The sequence below is a fragment of the Balaenoptera borealis genome (genome assembly GCF_965194805.1).
Source record: "Balaenoptera borealis genome assembly, chromosome: 2".
NCBI lineage: Eukaryota > Metazoa > Chordata > Mammalia > Artiodactyla > Balaenopteridae > Balaenoptera > Balaenoptera borealis.
The window spans coordinates 62,375,723-62,401,535 of NC_138867.1; the positions used below are offsets into that span (position 1 = coordinate 62,375,723).

The window sequence follows — 25,813 nt, forward strand, 5'->3', positions numbered from 1 at the left end:
AATGTCATAATTTTTAAAATTTACATAATGATATCATAGTTAAGCCAAAATTTTTGATGAAACTGAAAATCATTTAGTAACTCTGTATTTTAAACATATTCATTACAATAACAAGATATCAGAATCTATCAACCAAGAAGCTTTCACATGGAGCAAACATGGACTTTTCACAAATTCTCAATCACTAGAAGTAGAAAAAATTTCTTAAAGTTTGAAGCAGGTAGATTTAGGGCAGATAAAATACTCCTGTGTTACATAATTTGGAAGAAGAACATTCATACCAGCTATTGATAAGTTGATGTCAGTGCACAATTCACAATAAAAGAAAAACACAGTTTGTAAGTAGGTGTAGGTAAAAGATCAAAATTCTTAGTTGTGTTGAGCAATTTCTTCTTATGTTAGCAAACATTAAAAAAATCCATTGCTAGCAAATTTAGGATACATATATATTCATTAGTTTCAATTGGTATCTTTTGGGAAAATGGATTATTTGTATCAATAACCATAAAAATGTTCATATGCTTTAATTGGAAAAGTCTCATTTCTAGTTTGTAATTTAAAAAAAAATTCCAAAGAAAGAAACATTCCTTTGTATAGTTATACAGCAATATTTATAAGAACAAAAAAATGGATTTAAATGGCTGACAGTTATTGGTTAAGAAGATGATGGTACATTTAAACTTTCAGTTACAAAGTAAATGAGTCACAGGGATGAAATGTACAGTGTGGGGAAAATAGTCAATAATAATGTAATATCTTTGTGTGGAAACATGGTAACTAGACTTGACATTGTGATCATTTTGTAATGCATAGAAATATTGAATTACTATATTGTGCACCAAGAACTGAGATAGTGTTATAAGTCAGTTACATTTAAAAAACAAATAAATAATCTCATAGAAGATGATACCAGATTTGTGGTTACCAGAGGCAGGGGGTGGGGAGAGGGGGATAGTTAGATGAAGGTAGTCAAAAGGTACAAACTTCCAGTTATAGGATTAATAAGTACTAGGGCTGTAATGTACAACATGATAAATACAGTTAACACTGCTGTAAGTTATATATGGAAGTTGTTAAGAGAGTCAATTCTGAGAGTTCTTATCACAAGGAAAAAAATTTTTAAATTTTGTATCAAAATGAGATGATGGACGTTCACTAAACTTAACCATGGTAGTCATTTTTGATGTATGTAAGTCAAATCATTATGCTGTAAACCTTAAACTTCTGCAGTGCTGTATGTCAATTATGTCTTAATAAAAATGAAAGAAAAAAAGAAAGAAAATGATAGTACATTTAATTGAAAAAACATTATTTAGTCATTCAGATGGTAGTTTATAAAGGCTGAGGGGAATTTTTAAAATACTTATGATACAATGTTAAATTGAAAGAAGGGAAGTGAAAAAATGTTATCAATGCTCTTATTTCTACTCCCTAAATAGAATTAGGTTGGTAGTTTACAGGCAGGAAAGGAGGCTTATTTGCTATATTGGCATTTTGTAAATTGTGGCAACTATTCAATACTTTTTACTCTTGATTTTTTTTTTTTTTTTTGGAAATACAGTTGAAGTACAATATTATGTTAGGTTCAGGTGTACTAAATAGTGATTTGACATTTGCATACGTTATGAAATGATCACCACCTTAAGTCTAGTAACCATCATGTTCCACATAAAAAGTTATTATATTATTTTTGACCATATTCCTTATGCTGTAAATTGTATTCCCGTGGCTTATTTATTTTATAACTGGAAAGTTGTACTTCTTAATCCCCTTCACTTCGTTTGCCCCCACTCCCAGCTCCCTCCCTTCTGGCAACCATCCAGTTGTTCTCTGTATCTATGAATCTGTTTTCCTTTTGTTTGTTTTGTTTTTTAGATTCCACATGTAAGTGAGATCATAAGGTATTTGCCTTTCTCTGACTTATTTCACTTAGCATAATGCCCTCTAGAGTCATTAATTAATATCTTTGCAAATGACAAGATTTCGTTTTTTAAATAGCTGAGTAATATTCCTGTGTGTGTGTGTGTGCGTGCACACGCCACATCTGTATCTATTTATCAATGGACACTTTGGTTGCTTTCATGTTGGCTGTTGTAAGTAATGCTGTGATGAACATTGGGGTGCATATATATTTTTGAGTTCATGTTTTTGTTTTCTTCTGGTAAATACGGAGAAGTGAAATTTCTGGATCATATGGCAGTTCTCTTTTGAATTTTTTGAGGAACCTTCATACTATTTTCCATAGCGGCTGAACCAATTTACAATACCACAAACAGTGCAAAAGGGTTCTCTTTTCTCCACATCCTTGGCAACACTTGTTATTTGTTGTCTTTTTGATAATAGCTTCTAGAACAGGTGTGAGGTGATAATCTCATTGTGGTTTTGATTTGCATGTCCCTCATGATTAGCAGTGTTGAGCATCTTTTCGTGTGCCTGTTGGCCATCTGCATTTCCTCTTTGCAAAAATGTCTATTTGTTCTTCTGCGCATTTTTTAATCGGGTTGTTTTTTTGATGCAAAGTTGTGTAAGCTGTTTATATGTTTTGGATATTAACCCATTATTGGTCATATCATTTGCGAATACCTTCTCCCTTTCACTAGGCTGCCTTTTTGTTTTGTTTATAGTTTCCTTTGCTGTGCAAAAGCTTTTTAGTTTGATGTAGTCCCATTTGTTTATCTTTGCTTTTATTTTCCTTGACTGAGGAGACATATCCAAAAAAATATTCGTAAGACTGATGTCAAAGAGCATACTGCCTATGTTTTCTTCTAGGAGGTTTGTGGTTTCAGGTCATACATGTCTTTTTATACGTATATATTCATATTTTTTTATTGAAGTATAGTTGATTTATAATGCATTAGTTTCTGGTGTATGGCAAAGTGATTCAGTAATATGTATATATATTCTTTTTCATATTTTCCATTATGGTTTATTACAAGATAATATAGTTCCCTGTGCTATACAGTAGGGCCTTGTTGTTCATCTGTTCTGTATATAGTAGTTTGTATCTGCTAATCCCGAGCTCTTAATTTATTCCCTTACCCCCACCCCTTTGGTAACCATAAATTTGTTTTCTATGTCTGTGAGTCTGTTTCTGTTTTGTAAATAAGTTCGGGTCATGTTTTAGACTCCACATATAAGTGATATATGATATTTGTCTTTCTGACTTACTTCACTTAGGATGATAATCTCTAGGTGCATCCATGTACTGCAAATGGCATGATTTCATTCTTTTTTTTTTATAGCTGAGTAGTATTCCATTGTGTATATATACCACATCGTCTTTATCCATTCATCTGTCGATGGACATTTAGGTTGCTTCCATGTCTTGGCTGTTGTAAATAGCACTGCAAAGAACATTGGGGTGCATGTATCTTTTCGAATTATAGTTTTCTCCGGGTATGTGCCCAGGTGTGGGATTGATGGATCATATGGTAACTCTATTTTTAGCTTTTTAAGGAACTTCTATACTGTTTTCCATAGTGGCTGCACCAACTTATATTTCCATCAACAGTGTAAGAGGGTTCCCTTTTCTCCACACTCTCTCCAGCATTTATTATTTGTAGACTTTTTAATGATGGCCATTCTGACCAGTGTGAGGGGTTACCTCATTGTAGTTTTGATTTGCATTTCTCTGATAATTAATGAAGTTGAGTATCCTTTCATGTGCTTCTTGGCCATCTGTATGTCTTCTTTGGAGAAATGTCTATTTAGGTCTTCTGACCATTTTTTGTTTTGGGTTGGTTGTTTTCATGTTATTGAGTTGTGTGACCTGTTTGTATATTTTGGAAATTAAGCCCTTGTCAGTTGCATTGTATGCAAAGATTTTCTCCCAGTCTATGGGTTGTCTTTTTGTTTGTTTATAGTTTCCTTTGCTGTGCAAAAGCTTTTAAGTTTGATTAGATCTTGTTTATTAATATTTCTGTTGCCTTGGGAGACTGACCTAAGAAAACATTGCTACAGTTTATGTCAGAGAATGTTTCTCCTATGTTTCTCGTATGTTCTTCTCTAGGAGTTTTATGGTGTCATGTCTTATATTTAAGTCTTTAAACCGTTTTGAGTTTATTTTTGTGTAGGGTGTGAGAGAGTGTTCTAACTTCATTGATTTTATATGTGGCTGTCCAGCTTTCCCAACACCACTTGCTGAAAAGACTGTTTTTTCTCTATTGTATATTCTTTCCTCCTTTGTTACATTTAAGTCTTTAATCCATTTTGAGTTTATTTTTTGTGTTTGGTGTGAGAAAATGGCCCAGTTTCATTCTTTTGCACATAGCCGTCCAATTTTCCCATCACCATTTACTGAAGAGGCAATCTTTTCCCATTGTGTATCCTTGCCTCCTTTGTCATAGATTAACTTCCCATATAAGTGTGGGTTTATTTCTGGGCTCTCTATTCTGTTCCATTGATCTATGTGTCTTTTTTTGTGCCGGTACCATACTGTTTTGATTACTGTAGCTTTGTAGTATATTTTGAAATCAGGGAGCATGGTACCTCCAGCTTTGTTCTTCTTTCTTAAGATTGTTTTGGCTATTTGGGGTCTTTTGTGTTTCCTTACAAATTATAGGATTATTCTAGTTTTGCGAAAAGCACCATTGGTATTTTAATAGGGATTGCATTGAGTCTTTAAATTGTCTTGGATATAGTATGGCCATTTTAACAATATTAATTCTCCCAGTCCATGAGCACAGTATATCTTTCCATTTGTTCCTCTTCTTTCCTCAATATTTTATAGTTTTCAGAATATGAGTCGTTTTCCTCTTTGGTTAGATTTTTTTTTTTTTTTTTTAATTCATCAATCCCTGAGCCTTATTTATTTATTTATTTTATTTATTTATTTTTGGCTGTGTTGGGTCTTCGTTGCTGCGTGCGGGCTTTCTCCAGTTGCGGCAAGCAGGGGCTACTCTTCGTTGCGGTGCGCGGGCTTCCCATTGCGGTGGCTTCTCTTGTTGTGGAGCACGGGCTCTAGGCACACAGGCTCTGTAATTGCAGCACGTGGGCTCAGTAGTTGTGGCGCGTGGGCTCTAGAGCGCAGGCTCAGTAGTTGTGGAGCCCGGGCTTAGTTGCTCTGCAGCATGTGGGATCTTCCCGGACCAGGGCTCGAACCCGTGTCCTCTGCATTGGCCATTGACCCATGAGGGGAGTCCCTCTTTGGTTAGATTTATTCCTAGGTATTTTATTCTTTTTGGTGCAGTTGTAAATGGGATTGTTTTCTTTTTTAAAAAAAATATTTATTTCTTGATTTGGTTGCACTGGGTCTTAGTTGTGGCAGGCAGGGTCCTTAGTTGCGGCTGGCGAGCTCCTTAGTTATGGCTTGCGGGCTCCTTCGTTGTGGCACATGGGCTCCTTAGTTGTGGCTCAAGGGCTTCTTAGTTGTGGCATGCAAACTCTTAGCTGCGGCATGCATGTGGGATCTAGTTCCCTGACCAGGGATCGAACCTGGGCCCCCTGCATTGGGAGTGTGGAGTCTTAACGACTGCACCACCAGAGAAGTCCCTGGGATTGTTTTCTTAATTTCTCTTGTAGTTCGTTGTTAAATGTGTAAAAATACAACAGGTTTCTGTATATTAATTTTGTATCCTGCAGCTTTACTGAATTCATTTGTTAGTTCTCACAGTTTTTTTTGGTAGTGTCTTTAGGATTTTCTGTATGTTGTATAATGTCACCAGCAAACAGTGACAGTTTTACTTCTTCCTTTCTAGTTTGGATTCTTTTCTTTTTCTTGTCTGATTGCTGTGGTGAGGACTTCCAATACTGAGTTGAATAAATGTGACAAGAGTGAGCATCCTTGTCTTGTTCCTGATCTTAGAGGAAATGCTTTCAGCTTTTCACCATTGAGTATGATGTTGGCTGTGGGTTTGTCATATATGGCCTTTATTATGTTGAAGTACGTTTCCTTTGTACTCACTTTGTTTAGAGCTTATCATAAATGGATGTTGAATTTTGTCAAAAGCTTTTTCTGCATCTGTTGAGATGATCATGGTTTTTATTCTTGAGTTTGTTAGTGTGGTGTATTGTATTGATTGATTTGTGGGTATTGAACCATCCTTGCATTCCTGGGATAAATCCCACTTGATCATGGTATATGGTCCTTTTAATGTATTATTGAATTTGGTTTGCTAATATTTTCTTGAGGATTTTTGCATCTGTGTTCATCAGTGATATTGGCCTGAAATTTTCTCTTTTTGTCGTGTCTTTGGTGTTGGTATCAGGCTGATGCTGGCCTTGTAGAGAGTTTGGAAGTGTTCCTTTCTCTTCAACTTTTTTGAATAGTTAGAGAAAGATAGATTTGTTAACTCTTGTCTAAATGTTTGGTGGAAATCACCTGTGAGGCCATCTGATCCTGGACTTTTATTTCTTTTGAGTTTTTTGGATTACTGAATCAATTTCATTTGCAGTAAATGGTTTGTTCATATTTTCTATTTTTTCCTGATTCAGTCTTGGGAGACTGTGTTTCTCAGGGTTTATCCATTTTTTCTAGGTTGTCTGTTTTATTGGCATATAATTGTTCATAGTAATCTCTTATTTTTTGTATTTCTGCAATATCAATTGTAACTTCTCTTTCTGATTTTATTTATTTGGGCCCTCTCTTTTGGTGATAAGTCTTGCTAAAGGTTTAGCAATTTTGTTTATTTTTTCAAAGAACCAGCTCTTAGTTTCACTGATCTTTTTTCTTTTTTTAGTCTCTACCATTTCTTTCTTTCTTTCTTTCTTTTTTTTTTTGCCACGCTGCGCAGCTTGCAGAATCTTAGTTTCCCGACCAGCGATCAAACCCCATGCCCTCTGCAGTGGAAGCACAGAGTCCTAACCACTGGACCACCAGGGAATTCCCTGTATCATTTATTTCTGTTCTGACCTTTATTATTTCTTCTCTTAACTTTGGGGTTTTTTCTTCTTTTTCTAGTTCCTTCAGATGTAAGGTTAGATTGTTTATTTAAGATTTTTCTTGTTTCCTGAGGTAAGCTTGTATTTCTATAAACTTCCTCTTAGAACTGCTTTTGCTGCATCCTATGGATTTGGGATCATTGTGTTTCCATTTTCATTTGTCTCCAGGTATTTTTCAGATTTCTTTTTTGAGTTCATTAGTGACCCATTGCTTGTGTAGTAGCATATTGTTTAGACTCCATGTGTCTGTGGTTTTTGCAGTTTTTTTCTTGTAGTGGATTTCTAGTTACATACTGTTGTGATTGAAAACGCTGCTTAATATTTCAGTCTTAAATTTTTTTTAAATTTTAATTGAGGTATAGTTGATTTACAGTGTTGTACTAATTTCTGCTGAGTTATACACATCTATACATTCTTTTTTTTTTTTAATTCTTTTCCATTATGGTTTATCCCAGGAGACTGGATATAGTTCCCTGTGCTATACAGTAGGATCTTGTTTATCCATTCTAATTGTAATAGGTTGCATCTACTAACCCCAAACTCCCAGTCCATCCCTCTCCCTCCCTTCCTCCCCCTTGGCAACCACAGGTCTGTTCTCTATGTTTGTGAGTCTGTTTCTGTTTTGTAGATAGGTTCATTTGTGTCATATTTTAGATTCCACATATAAGTGATATTATATGGTGTTTGTCTTTGTCTTTCTGACTTACTTCACGTTGTATGATAGTCTCTAGTTGCATCTCAGTCTTAAATTTCTTGAGACTTGTTTTGTGGCCTAGCATGTCATCATCATACAGAATGTTCCATGTTCACTTGAAACAAATGTGTATCCTGCTGCTTTTGGATGAAATGTTCTCTATGTATCTGTTAGGTTCATTTAGTCACGTGTAATTTAAGGCCAGCGTTTCCTTACTGTTTTTCTGTCTAGATGATGTCCATTGATGTAAGTGGAGTGTTAAAGTCCCCTACTATTATTGTGTTACTGTCAGCTTCTCCCTTTATGTTTGTTAGTATTTTCTTTATGTATTTAGGTGCTCCTGTGTTGAGTACATAGATATTTACAATTGTTATATCTTCTTGTTGGCTTGATCCCTTTAGCATATAACATTCTTGTTTGTCTCTTTCGACAGTCTTTGTTTTACAGTCTGTTTTGTCTGATAAAAGTATTGCTACCCCAGTTTCCTTTTTATTTCATTTGCATGGAATACCTTTTTCTATCCCTCACTTTCAGTCTGTGTGTGTCTTTAGATCTGAAGTGAGTCTCTTGTAGGCAGCATATATATGTTTTTTTTTTAATCCATTCAGCCACTTTGTCTTTTAATTGGAGCTTTTAATCCATTTACATTTGAAGTAATTACTGATAGGTATGTGCTTACTGCCATTTTGTTCATTGTTTTTTGGGGGGAGTTCTGTAGTACTTTTTTGTTCCTTTTTTCTTTTGCTGTCTTCCCTTGTGATTTGATCACTACCTTTAAGTGTTATGTTTGGATTCCTTTCTCTTTTCTGTGTATGTGTTGTTGGTTTTTGGTAACCATGAGGTTCATATTTGACAACCTATATATATGTGATTATTTTAAGACGATTCCTGAAGTTTGAATGCATTCTAACTGCTTTACATTTTTAGTTTCGTTTCCCCCCACATCTGATGTTTTTGAGGTCATATTGTACGTTTTCGTTTTGTTTATCCCTTAACTGCTTATGTAGATATACATGATTTTACTACTTTCATCTTTTAGCCTTTCTACTAGCTTTATCAGTGGTTGATTTGCTATCTTTACTGTATGTTTACCTTTACCAATGAGATTTTTCCTTTCATAAGTTCCATATTTCTAGTTGTGGTCCTTTCTTTTCTACTTAGAGAAGTCCCTTTAACATTTCTTGTAAAGCTGTTTTAATGGTGCTGAACTCTTTTAGCTTTTGCTTGTCTGTAAATCTCTTTATCTCTCCTTCCAATCTGAAGGATACCCTTTCTGGGTAGAGTGTTCTTGGTTGTAGGTTTTTTCCTTTCATCACCTTGAATATATGGTGCCACTCCCTTCTGGCCTGCAAAGTTCTGCTGAAAAGTCAGTGATAGCCTTATGGTAGCTCCCTTGTGGATAACTAGTTGCTGTCCCTTGTTGCTTTTAAAATTCTCTGTTTTTCTTTAATTTTTGCCATTTTAATTGTAATTAACCTCTTTAGATTCATCTTGTTTGGGACTCTATGGTTCCTGGACCTGGATATCTGTTTCCTTCCCCAGGTTAGGGAAGTTTTCAGCTACGATTTCTTCAAATAAGCTTTCTGCCCCTTTCTTTCTCTTCTCCTCCTGGGACTCCTGTATTGTGATTGTTAATACGCTTGATATTGTCCCAGAGGTCTCTTAAATTATACTCATTTTTTTAAATTCTATTTTTTCTTCAGCTTGAGTGATTTCTGCTGTTGTTTTCCAGACTGCTGATCTGTTCCTCCGTATCAGCTAATCTGTTGTCCCTTCTAGTTATATTTTTAATTTCAGTTATTCTATTTTTCAGCTCTGTTAGGTTCTTCTTCATATTTTCTAACTATTGAAATTTTATGTTCATTCATTCTTCTCCTGAGTTTGGTGAGCATCTTTATGATCATTACCTTGAACTCTTTATCTGGTAGATTGCTTATCTCCACTTTGTTTGTTCTTTTTATGAGGTTATGTCTTGTACCTTCATTTGGAACATATTCCTCTGTCTCCCCACTTTACCCAATTCTCTGTGTTTATTTCTGTGTGTTAGGTAGGTTGATTATGTTTCCCGTCTTGGAGAAATGGCCTTATTTAGGAGACCTCCTCTGGGGCCCCAGCAGCACACTCCTTTTTGGTCTCCAGAACCAGATGCTTTAGGGGTGTCCCCTATGTGGGTTGCATATACATCCTTCTGTTGTGGTGGGGCTGATTACTGTGGGAGCACTGGTACGCAGGGCTGGCCCCTGGCCTGGTTGGCTGTGAGGCCATGCCTTCTATGGTGGCTGTAGGCCTACTAGAGGGTAGGGTAGCCTTCCTGTGAAGTTGGCTGCATGGTCTGGGGGGCTCAAGGCTGTTCCTGGTTCACTGGGGGTGAAGCTGGGGCCCCTCATGGCTGTCTTTCTGGCAGGCCAGGGGTAGAGTTTGGGGCTTGTGCCAGCCTGCTGGTGGGCAGGGCTGGGGCGCCAGCACTAACAGACTAGAGGAAAATTCCAAAGTGGTGTGTTCCAGTACCAGTGTTATTGGGGTAGAACAGACTCCCAAAAATAGCTGACCCAGGCTCCTTTCAAACTACTGCCTCAGTGTTGGGACATAGAGCATGTGACATTTTGCATGTGCCCTTGAGAGCAGAATCTTATTCCTGTATCCCTCTAGTTCTCCTGAACATAAACTCTGCTGGTTTTTCACAGCCAGACATTCTGGGGGCTCATCTTTCCAGTGCAAGACCCCTGGGCTGGGGACCCCATTTGGGGCTCAGACTCCTCACTCCTTGTAGAGGACCTCTGTGCTTGTGATATTCCTTCCATTTGTGGGTTGCCAGCATGGGGGGGTGTGGGTCTCCACCTGTCCTACCCATCTCGTGTGGTTCCTTTTGTTTGTTTGTTTCTTTTAATTTTTTAAAAAATTTTTATTGGTGTATAGTTCCTTTACAATGTTGTGTTTCCACTGTACAGCGAAGTGAATCAGCAGTACGTATACATATATCCCCTCTTTTTTGGATTTCCTTCCCATTTAGGTCACCACAGAACATTGAGTAGAGTTCCCCGTGCTAGACAATAGGTTCTCATTAGTTATCTATTTTATACATAGTTTCAATAGTGTATGTATGTCAATCCCAATCTCCCAATTCATCCCACGCCCGCCCCCCCCCGCTTTCTGCCTTGGTATCCATACATTTGTTTTCTACGTCTGTGTCTCTATTTCTGCTTTGTAAATAAGATCGCCTATACCAGTTTTTTCAGATTCCACATATATGTGATAATAAACGATACTTGTTTTTCTCTTTCTGACTGACTTCTGTCACTCTGTATGACAGTCTCTAGGTCCATCCATGTCTCTACAAATGACCCAATTTCATTCCTTTTTATGGCTGAGTAATATTCCATTGTATATATGTATCATGTGCTTACTTTATGTCTTTAGTTGTGGAAAATCTTTTCTGCTAGTGTTCAGGTCATTCTCATAGATAGTTGCTCTGTAACTAGTTGTAATTTTGGTGTGTCTATGGGAGGAGGTGAGTTCAGTGTCTTCCTACTTCACCACCTTGGCCACCTCCCCTACTCTTGAAATTTTATCTCAATTCTCTATTTGATTTGTCTTTATTTCTCTTTTATTTTCACTGGCAATACCTAGGAATTGAAGATTATGTAACTAAAATACCAAAAATGATTTTTCTTTTTTTTTTAAGATCTCTTTTTTAGTGACGTCTACCTATTACCAGTGGTTGAACTGTTTGAAAGGATACATTATGAAACTACTTCTCCCTAGCAAAGCAGAGAACATGTAGGGGTCCTCAAATGACCTTTCCTGACAAACTAGAGAATGAAATTTGAAAGCATTCTGTGAGATTTTGGTCCAGCTTAGCTCCCATAACTGTTCATCTTTACCATCCTTCAAAAATATATTAACTTCAGGACAGTGGCTTAAGAAAAATCCTGATGAAATTCTGAGAATTCCCAAAGGATTCTAAAAGGTAATTGTGAAGCATGGGAGGAAAGCAGTTAGGACATCCTCATCTTTTTCTTGAGTTTTAAGATGTTCTTGAGCCTCACTTTTTGAAAGTGTAGAGTATACAGAAGGAAGGAAGTAGGGTGAAGAGATTGCAGTAATAACTTGAAATATGCATATATGCTTAATGCCCACATGTAGGCCCCGGGCCTTTCTTATATCTTAATGAATATTTATCTAACATTCTAGACTGACAAATAGTTTTTAAAAAGCAGTACCTCTTGCAATTTCACTCATTTTTCCTCTGCATGTATTGTCCTATAAGCAGTAGTAATAATAAAATATGTAAGATTGGAAACCGGTTTTTTTTTTTTTAAAGCATATATAGATAGGGAAATTTTTTGGCCATAACTCACAGTGGCCTTTAAAGTTCCTCATAGTTTTTCATCTCCTTGTCCTCGTTCTTGTTCTTGGTGAGTTTATGTTGCTGGAAGTATGTATATTTATCTATCACACTGTGAGTGTTTAGCCAGTCTTCAAACTGAATTTATGCTGCTATTAAAAATGCGTGTTTAGGGACTTCCCTGGTGGCGCAGTGGTTAAGAATCTGCCTGCCAGTGCAGGGGACACAGGTTCGATCCCTGGTCCGGGAAGATTCCAAATGCCACGGAGCAGCTAAGCCTGTGCACGACAACTCCTGAGCCTGCGATCTAGAGCCCATGAGCCACAAATACTGAGCCCACGTGCCACAGCTACTGAAGCCCACGCGCCTAGAGCCCATGCTCCGCAACAAGAGAAGCCACTGCAATGAGAAGCCCGCGCACCACAACGAGGAGTAGCCCCCACCCACTGCAACTAGAGAAAGGCCGCGCACAGCAACAAAGACCAACGCAGCCAAAAATAAATAAATTAATTAATTTAAAAAACAAACAAGCACAAGTGTGTTTAAGATGCTCTCATATTTTATAAAGTAACAGCGGAACATATGAATTCACTTCATCACGTTGCTTTAAGATAGAAAGAAAATTCAGACTGTGTTACAAACCAAAGGAAAATAACCCTCTGTTTCTTCTAAAGTTAAAATAATAGATTTGTTCATTTGTCCTAGGGTATGCCCAGTATGCATGTATAATAAATAATAAAAGGCTTATGCCAGGTAAGTTGGAATTTTGGAACAAAAGAGATGTAACTGATTCATCTGTACTTTTTTTGTATTATCAAACCAACTCTCTAATATATTAAATTTTAGCAAAACTTCAGTTCTGCTACATTAGGTACATTTGGACCTTTAAATCCCTGCTGTAATTAAAGCTAATTCTTTATGTTATGTATGTTGACTTGATAATTGGCTCAATGTTCAAAAAGAAAATTCAGGTTTAGTTGTATTCTCTAGGCCTGCACTGTTCAGCCAGCTCCATCTGGCTATTGAATACTTGAAATGTAGCTAATCCTAATTAAGATGCTTTCTAAGTGTAAACTGCACTCAATTTTGAAGACTTAGTACAGAAAATCCATGTAAAATATTTTGGTAATTTTTATATTGATTAAATGTTAATTTTATATATAATTAATAATATTTTGTAAGTACTGGGTTAGATAAAATGAATTTCACTGGTTTCTTTTTACCTTTTTAATGGCCCTACTAGACAATTTTAAAGTATAAATATAACTTGCATTTTATTTTTGACAGCATTGTTCTAGGCTGTCACATGTCCAAGCAATATGTGATGAGGGCCTGGACTGGGACAGTTAAGACACTGAAAATAGATAAGGAGAGAAAATTGGGACAAATTTCAAACAGAGTCTATAGCACTTGGTAGTTGATTTCAAGTGGTGGTTAAGGAGATGTCAAAGACTTATGATTTGGATAAGTGGATGGTAATATCATTAACCAGGAAAGGGAACATGAGAGGAAGAGGCAGTAGAGATAATAGCTATTGTTATTTCACTGTACATATTTCTTCACTAATTCATTGAAACATGTAGCATTAAATACAAGATGGTCATGTTTAAGAGTCTTCTCTCCTGTTCCCACCTCTTTCCAGAATTTGAATTCAGAAGATCAAAAAACATCAAGTATTGAACATATAAGCTGCAGTGAGGGAGAAGATTTTGCAAATGTGAAAAAGAAGGCCAAAATAGACATTCATTACAAAAAGAGTCCCCCCAAATATACTGTTCCAGTTAGCGCAAAGACTGTAGAATCTCCTCTTAATGAAAACATTTATAATTCGGCTTCATTTAAAGATGAGAAAATCATAGAGACTGATAGTGAGCCCGAAGAAGGTGAAATTACAGACTCTCAGACCGAGGACAGTTATGATGAAGACATTACCAGTGAAGACAATGTAACTGCAGAAGATACTGAAGATGAAGGTGAGTTAATGGCCATTATTTAATTTTACATAAATAACCAAGTATGGTCATTGTAAAAGTGCAAAACAGTTAAAAGTGTTAGTAACCCATATAATATATCTACCAAAAAGTGAGCTGATTGTTTTAAAGAGATTAATGACATTATTAAAAATTATAACTGCTTGGTTATTTTTCAAGAGTAGGATGTGAATAAATGACTAGTACTTGGATCCTGATGTTTGATTGCATTGTATGGCTTAGTCAGTAGAACACAAAACCAAGTTACCTACTTTGTAATCCTAAAGTAGGTACAAAGTCTATTTTAGTGGATTAGATAATTGTCCACTTTTGTAATTGAGGGATGGAAAGCAGTTGCCTTTAAAAAGAGTAGTCCATGAATTCAGCTTACATAGGTATTACGGTAAATCTAATATTTATTTTACTTGAGGATATAAAGATATACTTTTAAAACTCAGGATTTCATATTGGTGTATATGAGCTTATTTTGTTCTTAATGGAATTTCCTCTTATTTTTTCTTAAAAAGGGCAGACTCAGTTTTTCTAACTTAATGTAAAAATGCTTTTTTGAGATACTTTCAAATTCCAAGACCTTAAAAAAGAGAGAGTTGATTATTTTATAATTGTGATAGGTGCTGAATATCTTTAGGTTGATCTTTTTATAAATTTATTTATTTTTGGCCACGTTGCACGGCATGTGGGATCTTAGTTCCCTGACTGGGGATCGAGCCTGTGCCCCCCTGCAGTGGAAGTGTGGAGTCTTAACCACTGGACCGCCAGGGAAGTCCCATAGGTTGATCATTTTAAATTGGTAACATTGTTAAACCTTACTTACTGTGTATGTGATATAGCAGAATTTAAGAATGTTGTTTTAAACAGAATGAAGATTTTATCAATATATTTTTACTTTATGTATGCCTCCTACTCATCCCTATACATTTCTAATTTTTTCCCATAGCATTTGAATTAATATGTACACATTTCTTTCTTTGGCAGATGAAGAAAAAATTTGGCCCCCATGTATTAGAGTAATTGTAATTAGATCACCTGTGTTGCAGACAGGATCACTTTTTATCATTACAGCTGTAAATCCTGCTACAATTGGAAGGTAAAAATGTTTAATGTTATTATATTTGTGTATTTGTCTTATTCCAGTGGACTGTACTTTTCCTGAGCAGTTAATCATTAAATATGCATGGTACTTGTTGAATAGGCAAAAAGTGACATCCATGTCCCTCCCTTTTCCACTCAAAAAATATTCTGACACTTACCTTTTGTCACCTGCTTTTGGAAGACAATTGGAGATATAACCTCATTATCCCTAAAGGGGACTGCCTAGGTAAAGAGATAAAATCTTGGTGATATGATACCTTCCACAGAGGTTTTTGTCATTTTCTTATCTTTTGTATTGCTTTTTTTAGGTTTAAATTACTTAAACCCACTATTGACCTCCTCTGATTCTTTTCCTTTACCCCTTTGTAATTCAGCCAGCTTGGTAGAGAGGTAGGTTTTAATCATGAGTAGGATAATTTCCTTTCTTCCCAACTGGAAAGGTAATGTATCTTTAATTCAGGTTCCATGCGATATCTTAATTTTAAATTCTTAGAAATAGTATACTTTTTTTACATGTAGTAATAGAAGTGGAAACAGTCAACAGGTCTGGAAAAAGTGATTGACATTAGTACAAAGGATATTTTGTCTCACTGGATGTTTACTAGCCTGTGACAGATGTACCAAAGAGTAAAAGTAATTCTGGAACCTTCTTTCAAACAGGAAACTAGAGTAGCATTATGGAAACCAGATTTAGTGTGATAGAGAGACTTACATTTTAACATTATCTTTTAAAACAAAAAAACTTATCTTTAAAAAAATTCTTTAAGTGCTACATTTATGTATGCTTCAAAAATAATTAAAGGCATTTTACTTAACTCTGCAGAGAAAAAGATATGGAGCATACTCTCCGAATCCCTGAAGTTGGTGTCAGTAAGGTAAGCTCTTTGATTTTTCAGTTACAGCCCCCTAGATGTGATTTTGTAAATCATCATTATGGCAGAAAGCTTAGGATTTTTCCCATTAAAAAGAAAGGTTAATAGTCAATATAGTAATGGTAATGAAAGCAATGCAGATTTGTTCATTCCACTGCTTGGGAAAATAAAAATTCTCTTTCACAATTTGGATGAGCTAAAATTATGTTTAATTTTTAACAGTCTGGTGCAGGAGTAGAAAATGTGGATTAATTTAAGTATTAAAGTAATACCCATTTAACAAATATTTATTGAATGAAATAAATATGCTAGATAATATAGCAGTTCAAAAATAAATCAGACCTGGATTCAGGCTACTTTAGTGCATGGTTACTTTGAGTCCAGGGTATTTTCCAACTCAAGAACAATCTATCCTCTACCATCCAAGGCTTTCCATTTATAGCTTTTCCTAGTTGCGTCTCTAATGGTTTCAGGAAAAAGAATAGTCGGGTTTTTCAAAACAAACAATAAGAACAGTTGCAGCTTAAGTTACAAGGTTTAGCTACCAAAACTCTCATTTATCTTTTTTCTTTACTATATTTTCTGTACTTTTCCCCCCTCCCTTTTCTGACTGTTACCTTTTTTCTTTTTTTTTTTTTTTGACCTTTCATCATCCCCATTTTGTTTCTATTTAATGGACTATAATATAATTCTAACATATGTATTTTTTGTGATTTTTGTCTTTTTGGAATGAAATTTGTTTTCCCATTATTAGTTTGAAAGTCTAGTTATTTTTACTTTGTACTCATTCAGAGGGAAGGAAATCCTCGTAATCCTAACTCTGACCAAGTTATCTTTCTTTTTTACCTTCTTATGACCCTTGATTCTTCTGCCTCCAAAGAAAACCCAATCTGTAACTTAAGTAGCAAAGATGTCCTTCTCGCACTTCAGTCTAAAATGTAGGTAGTTCTCTGGTGGCATTTCTGCTTTTTCTTTTAAACAAACATGTCCACTGGTGGGATAGATGATTTGTTAGCTGTGTGAAATCAGTTTGACAATATATATCACACATATCCAGGTATATGGAAAAATTAAATTTAAAAAAACCCCACATACTTCATATTAATATTAGGGGGAAAACAGAAATGAATATTTAACGAATGGATAGGAAAGGACCTTCTAAGTTTAAAAAAAAGGAAAAAAATCACAGAGGACAAGGTAATACTGAATAATTTAAGTTTGAAGTTCTTTATTTGTTAAATAAATTTAAAAGGCAGACTAGGACAGTCAGATCTGATAAAATATATATCCTTTATATTTTAAAAGCTCATACAAATTCATTTTTTCAAACCGCGCTGTGGGTAAATGAGAGAAGGACATAAGTAATTCACAGTAGAGGAAATATGGTTAATATGTGAAAACCATTCAATATTTGTAGTAATTTAAGAAGTACAAATGAGACCAAGATGTCAGTTTTCATTCATCCTATTTATTAAATATCATTCCTGTTGAGAGCATAATTTAGAAAGCTCTTTGGAATAAGGTTTCAGGTCAAAAGACTTGAAACTATTTAAACTCTTTGATATAGTTATTATGATTCTAAACAACCTAATTGAAAGAAATGTACGAAGGACATGAAGAGAAAATTTACATTAGAGGAAACCCAAATGGCTAATAAATATAAGAAAAGGTTTCAGTCTCAGCAGTAATAAGGAAAATGCAAATTAAAATCACAGTGATGAGATTAATTTCACACCTGTTATGTTTGCAAAAACTAAAAATTCTGACAATACAAAGTGTTGTTTAAGAGTACATGGAGCAACAAGAATTCTTATAGATTGGTGTGGAATATAAATTGGTCCAACCACTTTGGAAAATGATAATGGCAGTATCAAAGATTAAGGTTTGCATATACTGTGGCTTAGCAGTTTCATTCCTAAGTGTATATCCCAGAGAAACCCTCGTATTGTCCACAAGAAGGGTGCATATACAAGAATGTTCATAGAAGCATTTTGAAAAATAGTTAACCTTGGAAAAAACCTGGATGTCGGCATCAGAAGAATGTGTAGAAATATGTAGAACACGTAGTGGTACAGCCATACAATGGATTACCATTCAGCAAAGTAGCACAACTATGCACAACAGCTAGATATACTTCACAACATAATATTAAGCCAAAGAAGCAAGATAAAAGAAATATATACTCTTAGCATAAATTTGTCAGAACTCATCAAACTGTACATTTAAGAACTATGAATTTCCTGTCTATAAACTGTCTCAATAAAAAATTCATAGTGTGATTCCTATTTATATCAAGTTCCAAACAAGACAAAATAAACATAATTTTTATGGATATATACATATATGGTAAAAGTATAAAGAGATACATCATGATTAAATAAACATCAAACCTCTGAAAGAAAGGGTGGAGGATAGAGTGAAGTACACGTCAGTGGATAATAATTTATTTTCTTTTAAGTATCTGAGGCAAATATAACAAAATTTATTAAAGCTGGATCATGGGTAGACATTTTTCAGTATATTCTTTTGTATGTTTGAACAATTTTATAAGTTTATACTTATGAAAATTTTTAAGAACTTTATTGAGATATAGTCTACATACCGTATATTGTTTACCCATTGAAAGTGTGTAATTCAGAGGATTTTAGTGTATTCACAGTTGTGTAACCATCGCCACAGTCAATTTTAGAACATTTTGATCACCATGAAAAGAAACATCATACTCAATAGTGATCACTCCCCATTTCCACCTGACCTCCACACCCCTAGGCAACCACCAGTCTACTTTCTGTCTCTGTGGATTTGCCTGTTCTGCACATTTCATATAAATGGAATCGTATAATATGTAGTCTTTTGTAACTTTTTTTTTTAACATCTTTATTGGAGTATAACTGCTTTGCAGTGTTGTGTTAGTTTCTGCTGTACAACAGAGTGAATCAGCTATATGCATATGTATATCCCCATATCCCCTCCCTCTTGTGCCTGTCTCCCACCCTCCCTATCCCACCCCTCTAGGTGGTCACAAAGCACTGAGCCGATCTCCCTGTGCTATGCAGCTGCTCCCCACTAGCTGTCAATTTTACGTTTGCTAGCGTATATATATCAATGCTACTCTCTCACTTCGTCCCAGCTTACCTTTCCCCGTGTGCTCAACTCCATTCTCTACGTCTGTGTCTTTATTCCTATCCTGACCTTAGGTTCATCAGAACCATTTTCTTTTTTTTTTTTTTTTTAGATTCCATGTATATGTGTTAGCATACGGTATTTGTTTTTCTCTTTCTGACTTCACTCTGTATGACAGACTCTAGGTCCATCCACCTCACTACAGATAACTCAATTTCATTTCTTTTTATGGCTAAGTAATACTCCATTGTATATATATGCCACATCTTCTTTATCCATTCATCTGTAGATGGACACTTAGGTTGCTTCCATGTCCTGGCTATTGTAAATAGTGCTGCAGTGAACATTGTGGTACATGACTCTTTTTGAATTATGGTTTTCTCAGGGTATATGCCCAGTAGTGGGATTACTGGGTCATATGATAGTTCTATTTTTAGTTTTTTAAGGAACCTCTATACTGTTCTCCATAGTGGCTGTATCAATTTACATTGCCACCAACAGTGTAAGAGCGTTCCCTTTTCTCCACACCCTTTCCAGCATTTAATGTTTGTAGATTTTTGATGATGGCCATTCTGACCGGTGTGAGGTGATACCTCATTGCAGTTTTGATTTGCATTTCTCTAATGATTAGCGATGTTGAGCATCCTTTCATGTGTTTGTTGGCAATCTGTATATCTTCTTTGGAGAAATGTCTATTTAAGTCTTCTGCCCATTTTTGGATTGGGTTGTTTGTTTTTTTGATATTGAGCTGCATGAGCTGCTTGTAAATTTTGGAGATTAATCCTTTGTCAGTTGCTTCATTTGCAAATATTTTCTCCCATTCTGAGGGTTGTCTTTTTGTCTTGTTTATGGTTTCCATTGCTGTGCAAAAGCTTTTAAGTTTCTTTAGGTCCCCTTTGTTTATTTTTGTTTTTATTTCCATTTCTCTAGGAGGTGGTTCAAAAAGGATCTTGCTGTGATTTATGTCATAGAGTGTTCTGCCCATGTTTTCCTCTAAGAGTTTTATAGTGCCTGGCCTTACATTTAGGTTATTAATCCATTACGAGTTTATTTTTGTGTATGGTGTTAGGGAATGTTCTAATTTCATGCTTTTACATGTAGCTGTCCAGTTTTCCAGCACCACTTATTGAAGAGGCTGTCTTTTCTCCACTGTATATGCTTGCCTCCTTTATCAAAGATAAGGTGACCATATGTGCGTGGGTTTATCTCTGGGCTTTCTAGCCTGTTCCATTGATATGTATTTCTGTTTTTGTGCCAGTACCATACTGTCTTGATTACTGTAGCTTTGTGGTATACTCTGAAGTCAGGGAGTCTGATTCCTCCAGCTCCATTTTTCTTTCTCACAATTGTTTTGTCTATTCGGAGTCTTTTGCGTTTCCATACAAATTGTGAAAATTTTTGTTCTAGTTCTGTGAAAAATGCCATTGGTAGTTTGATAGGGATTGCATTGAATCTGTAGATTGCTTTGGGTAGTATAGTGTTGATTCTTCCAATCCAAGAACATGGTATATCTCTCCATCTGGTTGTACCATCTTTAATTTCTTTCATCAGTGTCTTACAGTTTTCTACATACAGGTCTTTTGTCTCCTTAAGTAGTTTTATTCCTAGATATTTTATTCTTTTTGTTGCAATGGTAAATGGGAGTGTTTTCTTAATTTCACTTTCAGATTTTTCATCATTAGTGTATAGGAATGCAAGAGATTTCTGTGCATTAATTTTGTATCCTGCTACTTTACCAAATTCATTGATTAGCTCTAGTAGTTTTGTGGTAGCATCTTCAGGATTCTCTATGTATAGTATCATGTCATCTGCAAACAGTGACAGTTTTACTTCTTTTCCAATTTGGATTCCTTTTATTTCTTTTTCTTCTCTGATTGCTGTGGCTAAAACTTCCAAAACTATGTTGAATAATAGTGGTGAGAGTGGGCCACCTTGTCGTGTTCCTGATCTTAGTGGAAGTGGTTTCAGTTTTTCACCATTGAGAATGATGTTGGCTGTGGGTTTGTCATATATGGCCTTTATTATGTTGACGTAGGTTCCCTCTATGCCTACTTTCTGGCATATCATAAATGGGTGTTGAATTTTGTTGAAAGCTTTTTCTGCATCTATTGAGATTATCATATGGTTTTTATCATTCAATTTGTTAATACTGTGTGTCACACTGATTGATTTGCATATACTGAAGAATCCTTGCATTCCTGGAATAAACCCCACTTGACCATGGTGTATGATCCTTTTAATGTGCTGTTGGATTCTGTTTGCTAGTATTTTGTTGAGGAATTTTTGCACTTATGTTCATCAGTGATATTGGCCTGTAGTTTTCTTCCTTTGTGACAAATTTGTCTGGTTTTGGTATCAGGGTGATGGTGGCCTTGTCAAATGAGTATGGCAGTGTTCCCCCCTCTGCTATATTTTGGAAGAGTTTGAGAAGGATAGGTGTTAGCTCTTCTCTAAATGTTTGATAGAATTTGCCTGAGAAGCCATCTAGTCCTGGGCTTTTGTTTGTTGGAAGATTTTTAATCACAGTTTCGATTGGTCTGTTTATATTTTCTATTTCTTCCTGGTTCAGTCTCGGAAGGTTGTGCTTTTCTAAGAATTTGTCCATTTCTTCCAGGTTGTCCATTTTATTGGCATATAGTTGTTTGTAGTAATCTCTCATGATCCTTTGTATTTCTGCAGTGTCAGTTGTTACTTCTCCTTTTTCATTTCTAATTCTGTTGTTTTGAGTCTTCTCCCTTTTTTTCTTGATGAGTGTGGCTAATGGTTTATCAATTTTGCTTATTTTCTCAAAGAACCAACTTTTAGTTTTATTGATCTCTGCTATTGTTTCCTTCATTTCTTTTTCATTTATTTCTGATCTGATCTTTATGATTTCTTTCCTTCTGCTAACTTTGGGGTTATTTTGTTCTTTCTCTAATTGCTTTAGGTGTAAGGTTAGGTTGTTTATTTGAGATGTTTCTTGTTTCTTGAGGTAGGATTGTATTGTTATAAACTTCCCTCTTAGAACTGCTTTTGCTGCATCCCGTATGTTTTGGGTTGTCGTGTTTTCATTGTCATTTGTTTCTAGGTAATTTTCTATTTCCTCTTTGATCTCTTCAGTGATCTCTTGGTTATTTAGTAGCGTATTGTTTAGCCTCCATATGTTTGTATTTTTTACAGTATTTTTCCTGTAATTGATATCTAGTCTCATAGTGTTGTGGTCGGAACAGATACTTGATACGATTTCAATTTTCTTAAATTTACCAAGGCTTGATTTGTGACCCAAGATATGGTCTATCCTGGAGAATGTTTCATGAGCCCTTGAGAAGAAAGTGTATTCTGTTGTTTTTGGATAGAATGTCCTATAAATATCAATTAAGTCCATCTTGTCTAATGTGTCATTTAAAGCTTGTGTTTCCTTATTTATTTTCATTTTGGATGATCTGTCCATTGGTGAAGGTGGGGTGTTAAAATCCCCTACTATTATTGTGTTACTGTCGATTTCCCCTTTTATGGCTGTTAGCATTTGCTTTATGTATTGAGGTGCTCCTGTGTTGGGGCATAAATATTTACAGTTGTTATATCTTCTTCTTGGATTGATATTTTGATCATTATGTAGTGTCCTTTTTTGTCTCTTGTAATAGTCTTTATTTTAGAGTCTATTTTGTCTGATATGAGGATTGCTACTGCAGCTTTCTTTTGCTTTCCATTTGCATGGAATATCTTCTTCCATCCCCTCGCTTTCAGTCTGTATGTGTCCCTAGGTCTGAAGTGGGTCTCTTGTAGACAGCATATGTACGGGTCTTGTTTTTGTATCCATTCAGCCAGTCTATGTCTTCTGGTTGGAGCATTTAATCCATTTACATTTAAGGTAATTATCAATATGTATGTTCCTATTACCATTTTCTTAATTGTTTTGAGTTTGTTTTTGTAGGTGTTTTCCTTCTCTTGTGTTTCCTTCCTAGAGAAGTTCCTTTAGCATTTGTTGTAAAGCTGGTTTGGTGGTGCTGAATGCTGTTAACTTTTGCTTGTCTGTAAACATTTTAATTTCTCCGTCAAATCTGAATGAGGTCCTTGCTGGGTAGAGTAATCTTGTTTGTAGATTTTTTCTTTTCAGCACTTTAAATATGTCCTGCCACTCCCTTCTGGCTTGCAGAGTTTCTGTTGAAAGATCACCTGTTAACCTTATGGCGATTCTCTTGTATGTTATTTGTTGCTTTTCCCTTGCTGCTTTTAATATTTTTTCTTTGTATTTATTTATTTATTTATTTATTTATTTATTTTTTCTTTTTTTTTAATTTATGGCTGTGTTGGGTCTTCGTTTCTGTGCGAGGGCTTTCTCCAGTTGTGGCAAGCGGGGGCCACTCTTCATCGCGGTGCGCGGGCCTCTCACTATCGCGGCCTCTCGTTGTGGAGCACAGGCTCCAGACGCGCAGGCTCAGTAATTGCGGCTCATGGGCCCAGTTGCTCCACGGCATGTGGGATCTTCCCAGACCAGGGCACAAACCCGTGTCCCCTGCATTGGCAGACAGATTCTCAACCACTGCGCCATCAGGGAAGCCCTGTATTTATTTTTTGATAGTTTGATTAATATGTGTCTCTGTGTGTTTCTCTTTGGGTTTATCCTGTATGGTACTCTCTGTGCTTCCTGGACTTGATTGACTATTTCCTTTCCCATGTTAGGGAAGTTTTCAACTATAATCTCTTCCAATATTTTCTCACACCCTTTCTTTTTCTCTTCTTCTTCTGGGACCCCTGTAATTTGGATGTTGGTGCGTTTAATGTTGTCCCAGATGTCTCTGAGACTGTCCTCAATTCTTTTCATTCTTTTTTCTTTTTTCTGCTCCCTGGCAGTTTTTTCCACCATTTATCTTCCAGCTCACTTATCCGTTATTTTGTTATTGATTATTTCTAGAGTCTTTTTAATTTCAGTAATTGTGTTGTTCATCATTGTTTGTTTGCTCTTTAGTTTTTCTAGATCCTTGTTAAATGTTTCTTGTATTTTCTCCATTCTGTTTTCGAGATTTTGGATCATCTTTACTGTCATTATTCTGAATTCTTTTTCAGGTAGGTTGCCTATTTCATCTTCATTTATTTGGTCTTGTAGGTTTTTACCTGCTTCTTCGTCTGTAACATATTCTTTTGTCGTTTCTTTTTTTTTTGATTTGTTGGTGCTGTATTCCTGTCTTACTGGTTGTTTGCCCTGAGATGTCCAGTACTGGAGTTTGCAGGCAGTTGGATAAAGCTGGGTCTTGGTGCTGAGATGAGGACCTCTGGGAGGCCTCACTCCAATTGATATTCCCTGGGGTCTGAGGTTCTCTGTTAGTCCAGCGGTTTGGACTCGGAGCTCCCACCACAGGAGCTCGGACCTGATCTCCAGCCTGGGAACCAAGATCCTGCAAGCTTTGTGGCATGGTAGAAAAAAAGGAGCAGTACAGTATCAAAGAATAAAAAACAAAATTGAATTAGAAAGATAAAAATTATATTAGGAAAAAGGAAACTATATTGAAGCAACTGCAACAAGGTAAAATAAAACCACAACAGAAAAAAAGAGAAAAAAGGGGGGAGGGCAGGGAACAAGCCAAAAGGAGAGACCAATAACAAAGTATAAAGAATAAAATAAAATTAGAAAAATAAAAAATCTATTAGGAAAAATAAAAATATAAAAGTACAACAATGAATCAACAAGGTAAAACAGAACCCGAATCTAAAAGAGAAAATAGAAAAAAATGCACCTTGGCTATGGGGGCAGAGTTTAGACTGGGGTGGAAGAGACAGGGGTGGGATTTAGTGTGGAGCGGGACCTAGGCAGGTGGGGGGTGACATTTGAGCATGGGGCGGGGCCTAGGTGGCCATGTTCAGGCATTGGGCGGGGCCTCTGCTTAGGACCTGCGCTGAAGGGGAGAGGCAGCATGTTGAAAGGAGGGCCTCTGGAGTGTGGAGTTCCGGAGTTTGGAGGTAGGGCCCTGAGTGAGGGTGTTTGGGTGGGGATTAGGCCAAGTGTTGGAGGGTGTCTCTGAGTGCAGAGGTGGGACCCTGGGTGGGGGGGTGGGGACGGGGCTTGGGTTCTGCGAGGCAGGAGGGAGGCTCTGAGGGCAGAGGATTAGGCCTGGGAGCCCAACAGGCTCCCTGGTGCCTAACTGGACAGGGAAAGCACTGGCCCCGTTCCCTTCCGTTCTTTTGTGGCCCTCCCCCACTGTCTCCCCCAGGGTCTCCCCGACCACTGGATCCCTAACCGTGGGTGGGTCCCACTGGGTGTAGGAACTCCTCCCCTCCCTAGCCACCCCTCAGGGGTGCTGTCCCTTAGGTCCGGCCTTTACTTTTGCTCCCCCTTACCTCCCTCCCACTCCCTCAGGACCCGTTCGGCTGGAGGGGGCCTCGGTGGGCAGAGGATCAGGCCTGGGATCTGAACAGGTTCCTGGGGGCCCAAGTGGGCAGGGGAAACCTGGCCACACTCCCTTTTGATCCTCTGCCCTCCCAGTGGTTCCCCAATTTCCCCCTTTGGGCGTGGGATCCCTTCCCGTCCCCCAGCCACCCCTTAGGGGCGCCAGTCCCGTCCCGCCTCCACTTCTCCCCCCCCTTCACTCCCCCCATGCCCCACATCCTACCCAGTTGCTGGGGTTTCCTCCCGTCCCCTTAGGTGTCCGTTGTCCCCCACCGGTGCCTGCTAGGTGCCCTAGTTGTGTGGAGACACGAATTCCCCGTCCTCCTGGTACGCTATCTTGACTCCGCCCCTGTAACTAGCATTTTTACTTATTTAGCATGTTTTCAAGATTCATCCATGTTGTAGCATATATCAGTACTTCACTTCTTTTTATTGCCAAATATTCCATTGTTC

The 25,813-nt window shown here is 36.8% G+C and overlaps 2 protein-coding genes across 7 annotated transcripts in view; both read left to right on the plus strand.

Moving 5' to 3' along the window:
* The window catches only part of CRHBP (corticotropin releasing hormone binding protein), a 481,877-nt gene that overhangs the window by 273,052 nt on the left and 183,012 nt on the right, over nucleotides 1–25,813 (plus strand). For 2 of the 4 annotated variants that reach the window (XM_082378185.1, XM_082378184.1), the window contains one exon: nucleotides 5,914–12,454. The gene's annotated coding sequence lies outside the window, so the exon portion shown is untranslated. Of the gene's footprint in view, nucleotides 1–6; nucleotides 12,455–25,813 lie in introns of those variants that run through there. The other 2 variants (XM_082378186.1, XM_082378187.1) reach the window with 2 other exon arrangements.
* AGGF1 (angiogenic factor with G-patch and FHA domains 1) overlaps nucleotides 1–25,813 on the plus strand; it is a 46,762-nt gene that overhangs the window by 7,953 nt on the left and 12,996 nt on the right. For all 3 annotated transcript variants that reach the window (XM_082376741.1, XM_082376740.1, XM_082376739.1), the window contains exons 6-8: nucleotides 13,561–13,891; nucleotides 14,885–14,996; nucleotides 15,825–15,876. In XM_082376741.1, the coding sequence (XP_082232867.1) occupies nucleotides 13,561–13,891; nucleotides 14,885–14,996; nucleotides 15,825–15,876 (495 nt within the window). The remainder of the gene's footprint in view (nucleotides 1–13,560; nucleotides 13,892–14,884; nucleotides 14,997–15,824; nucleotides 15,877–25,813) is intronic.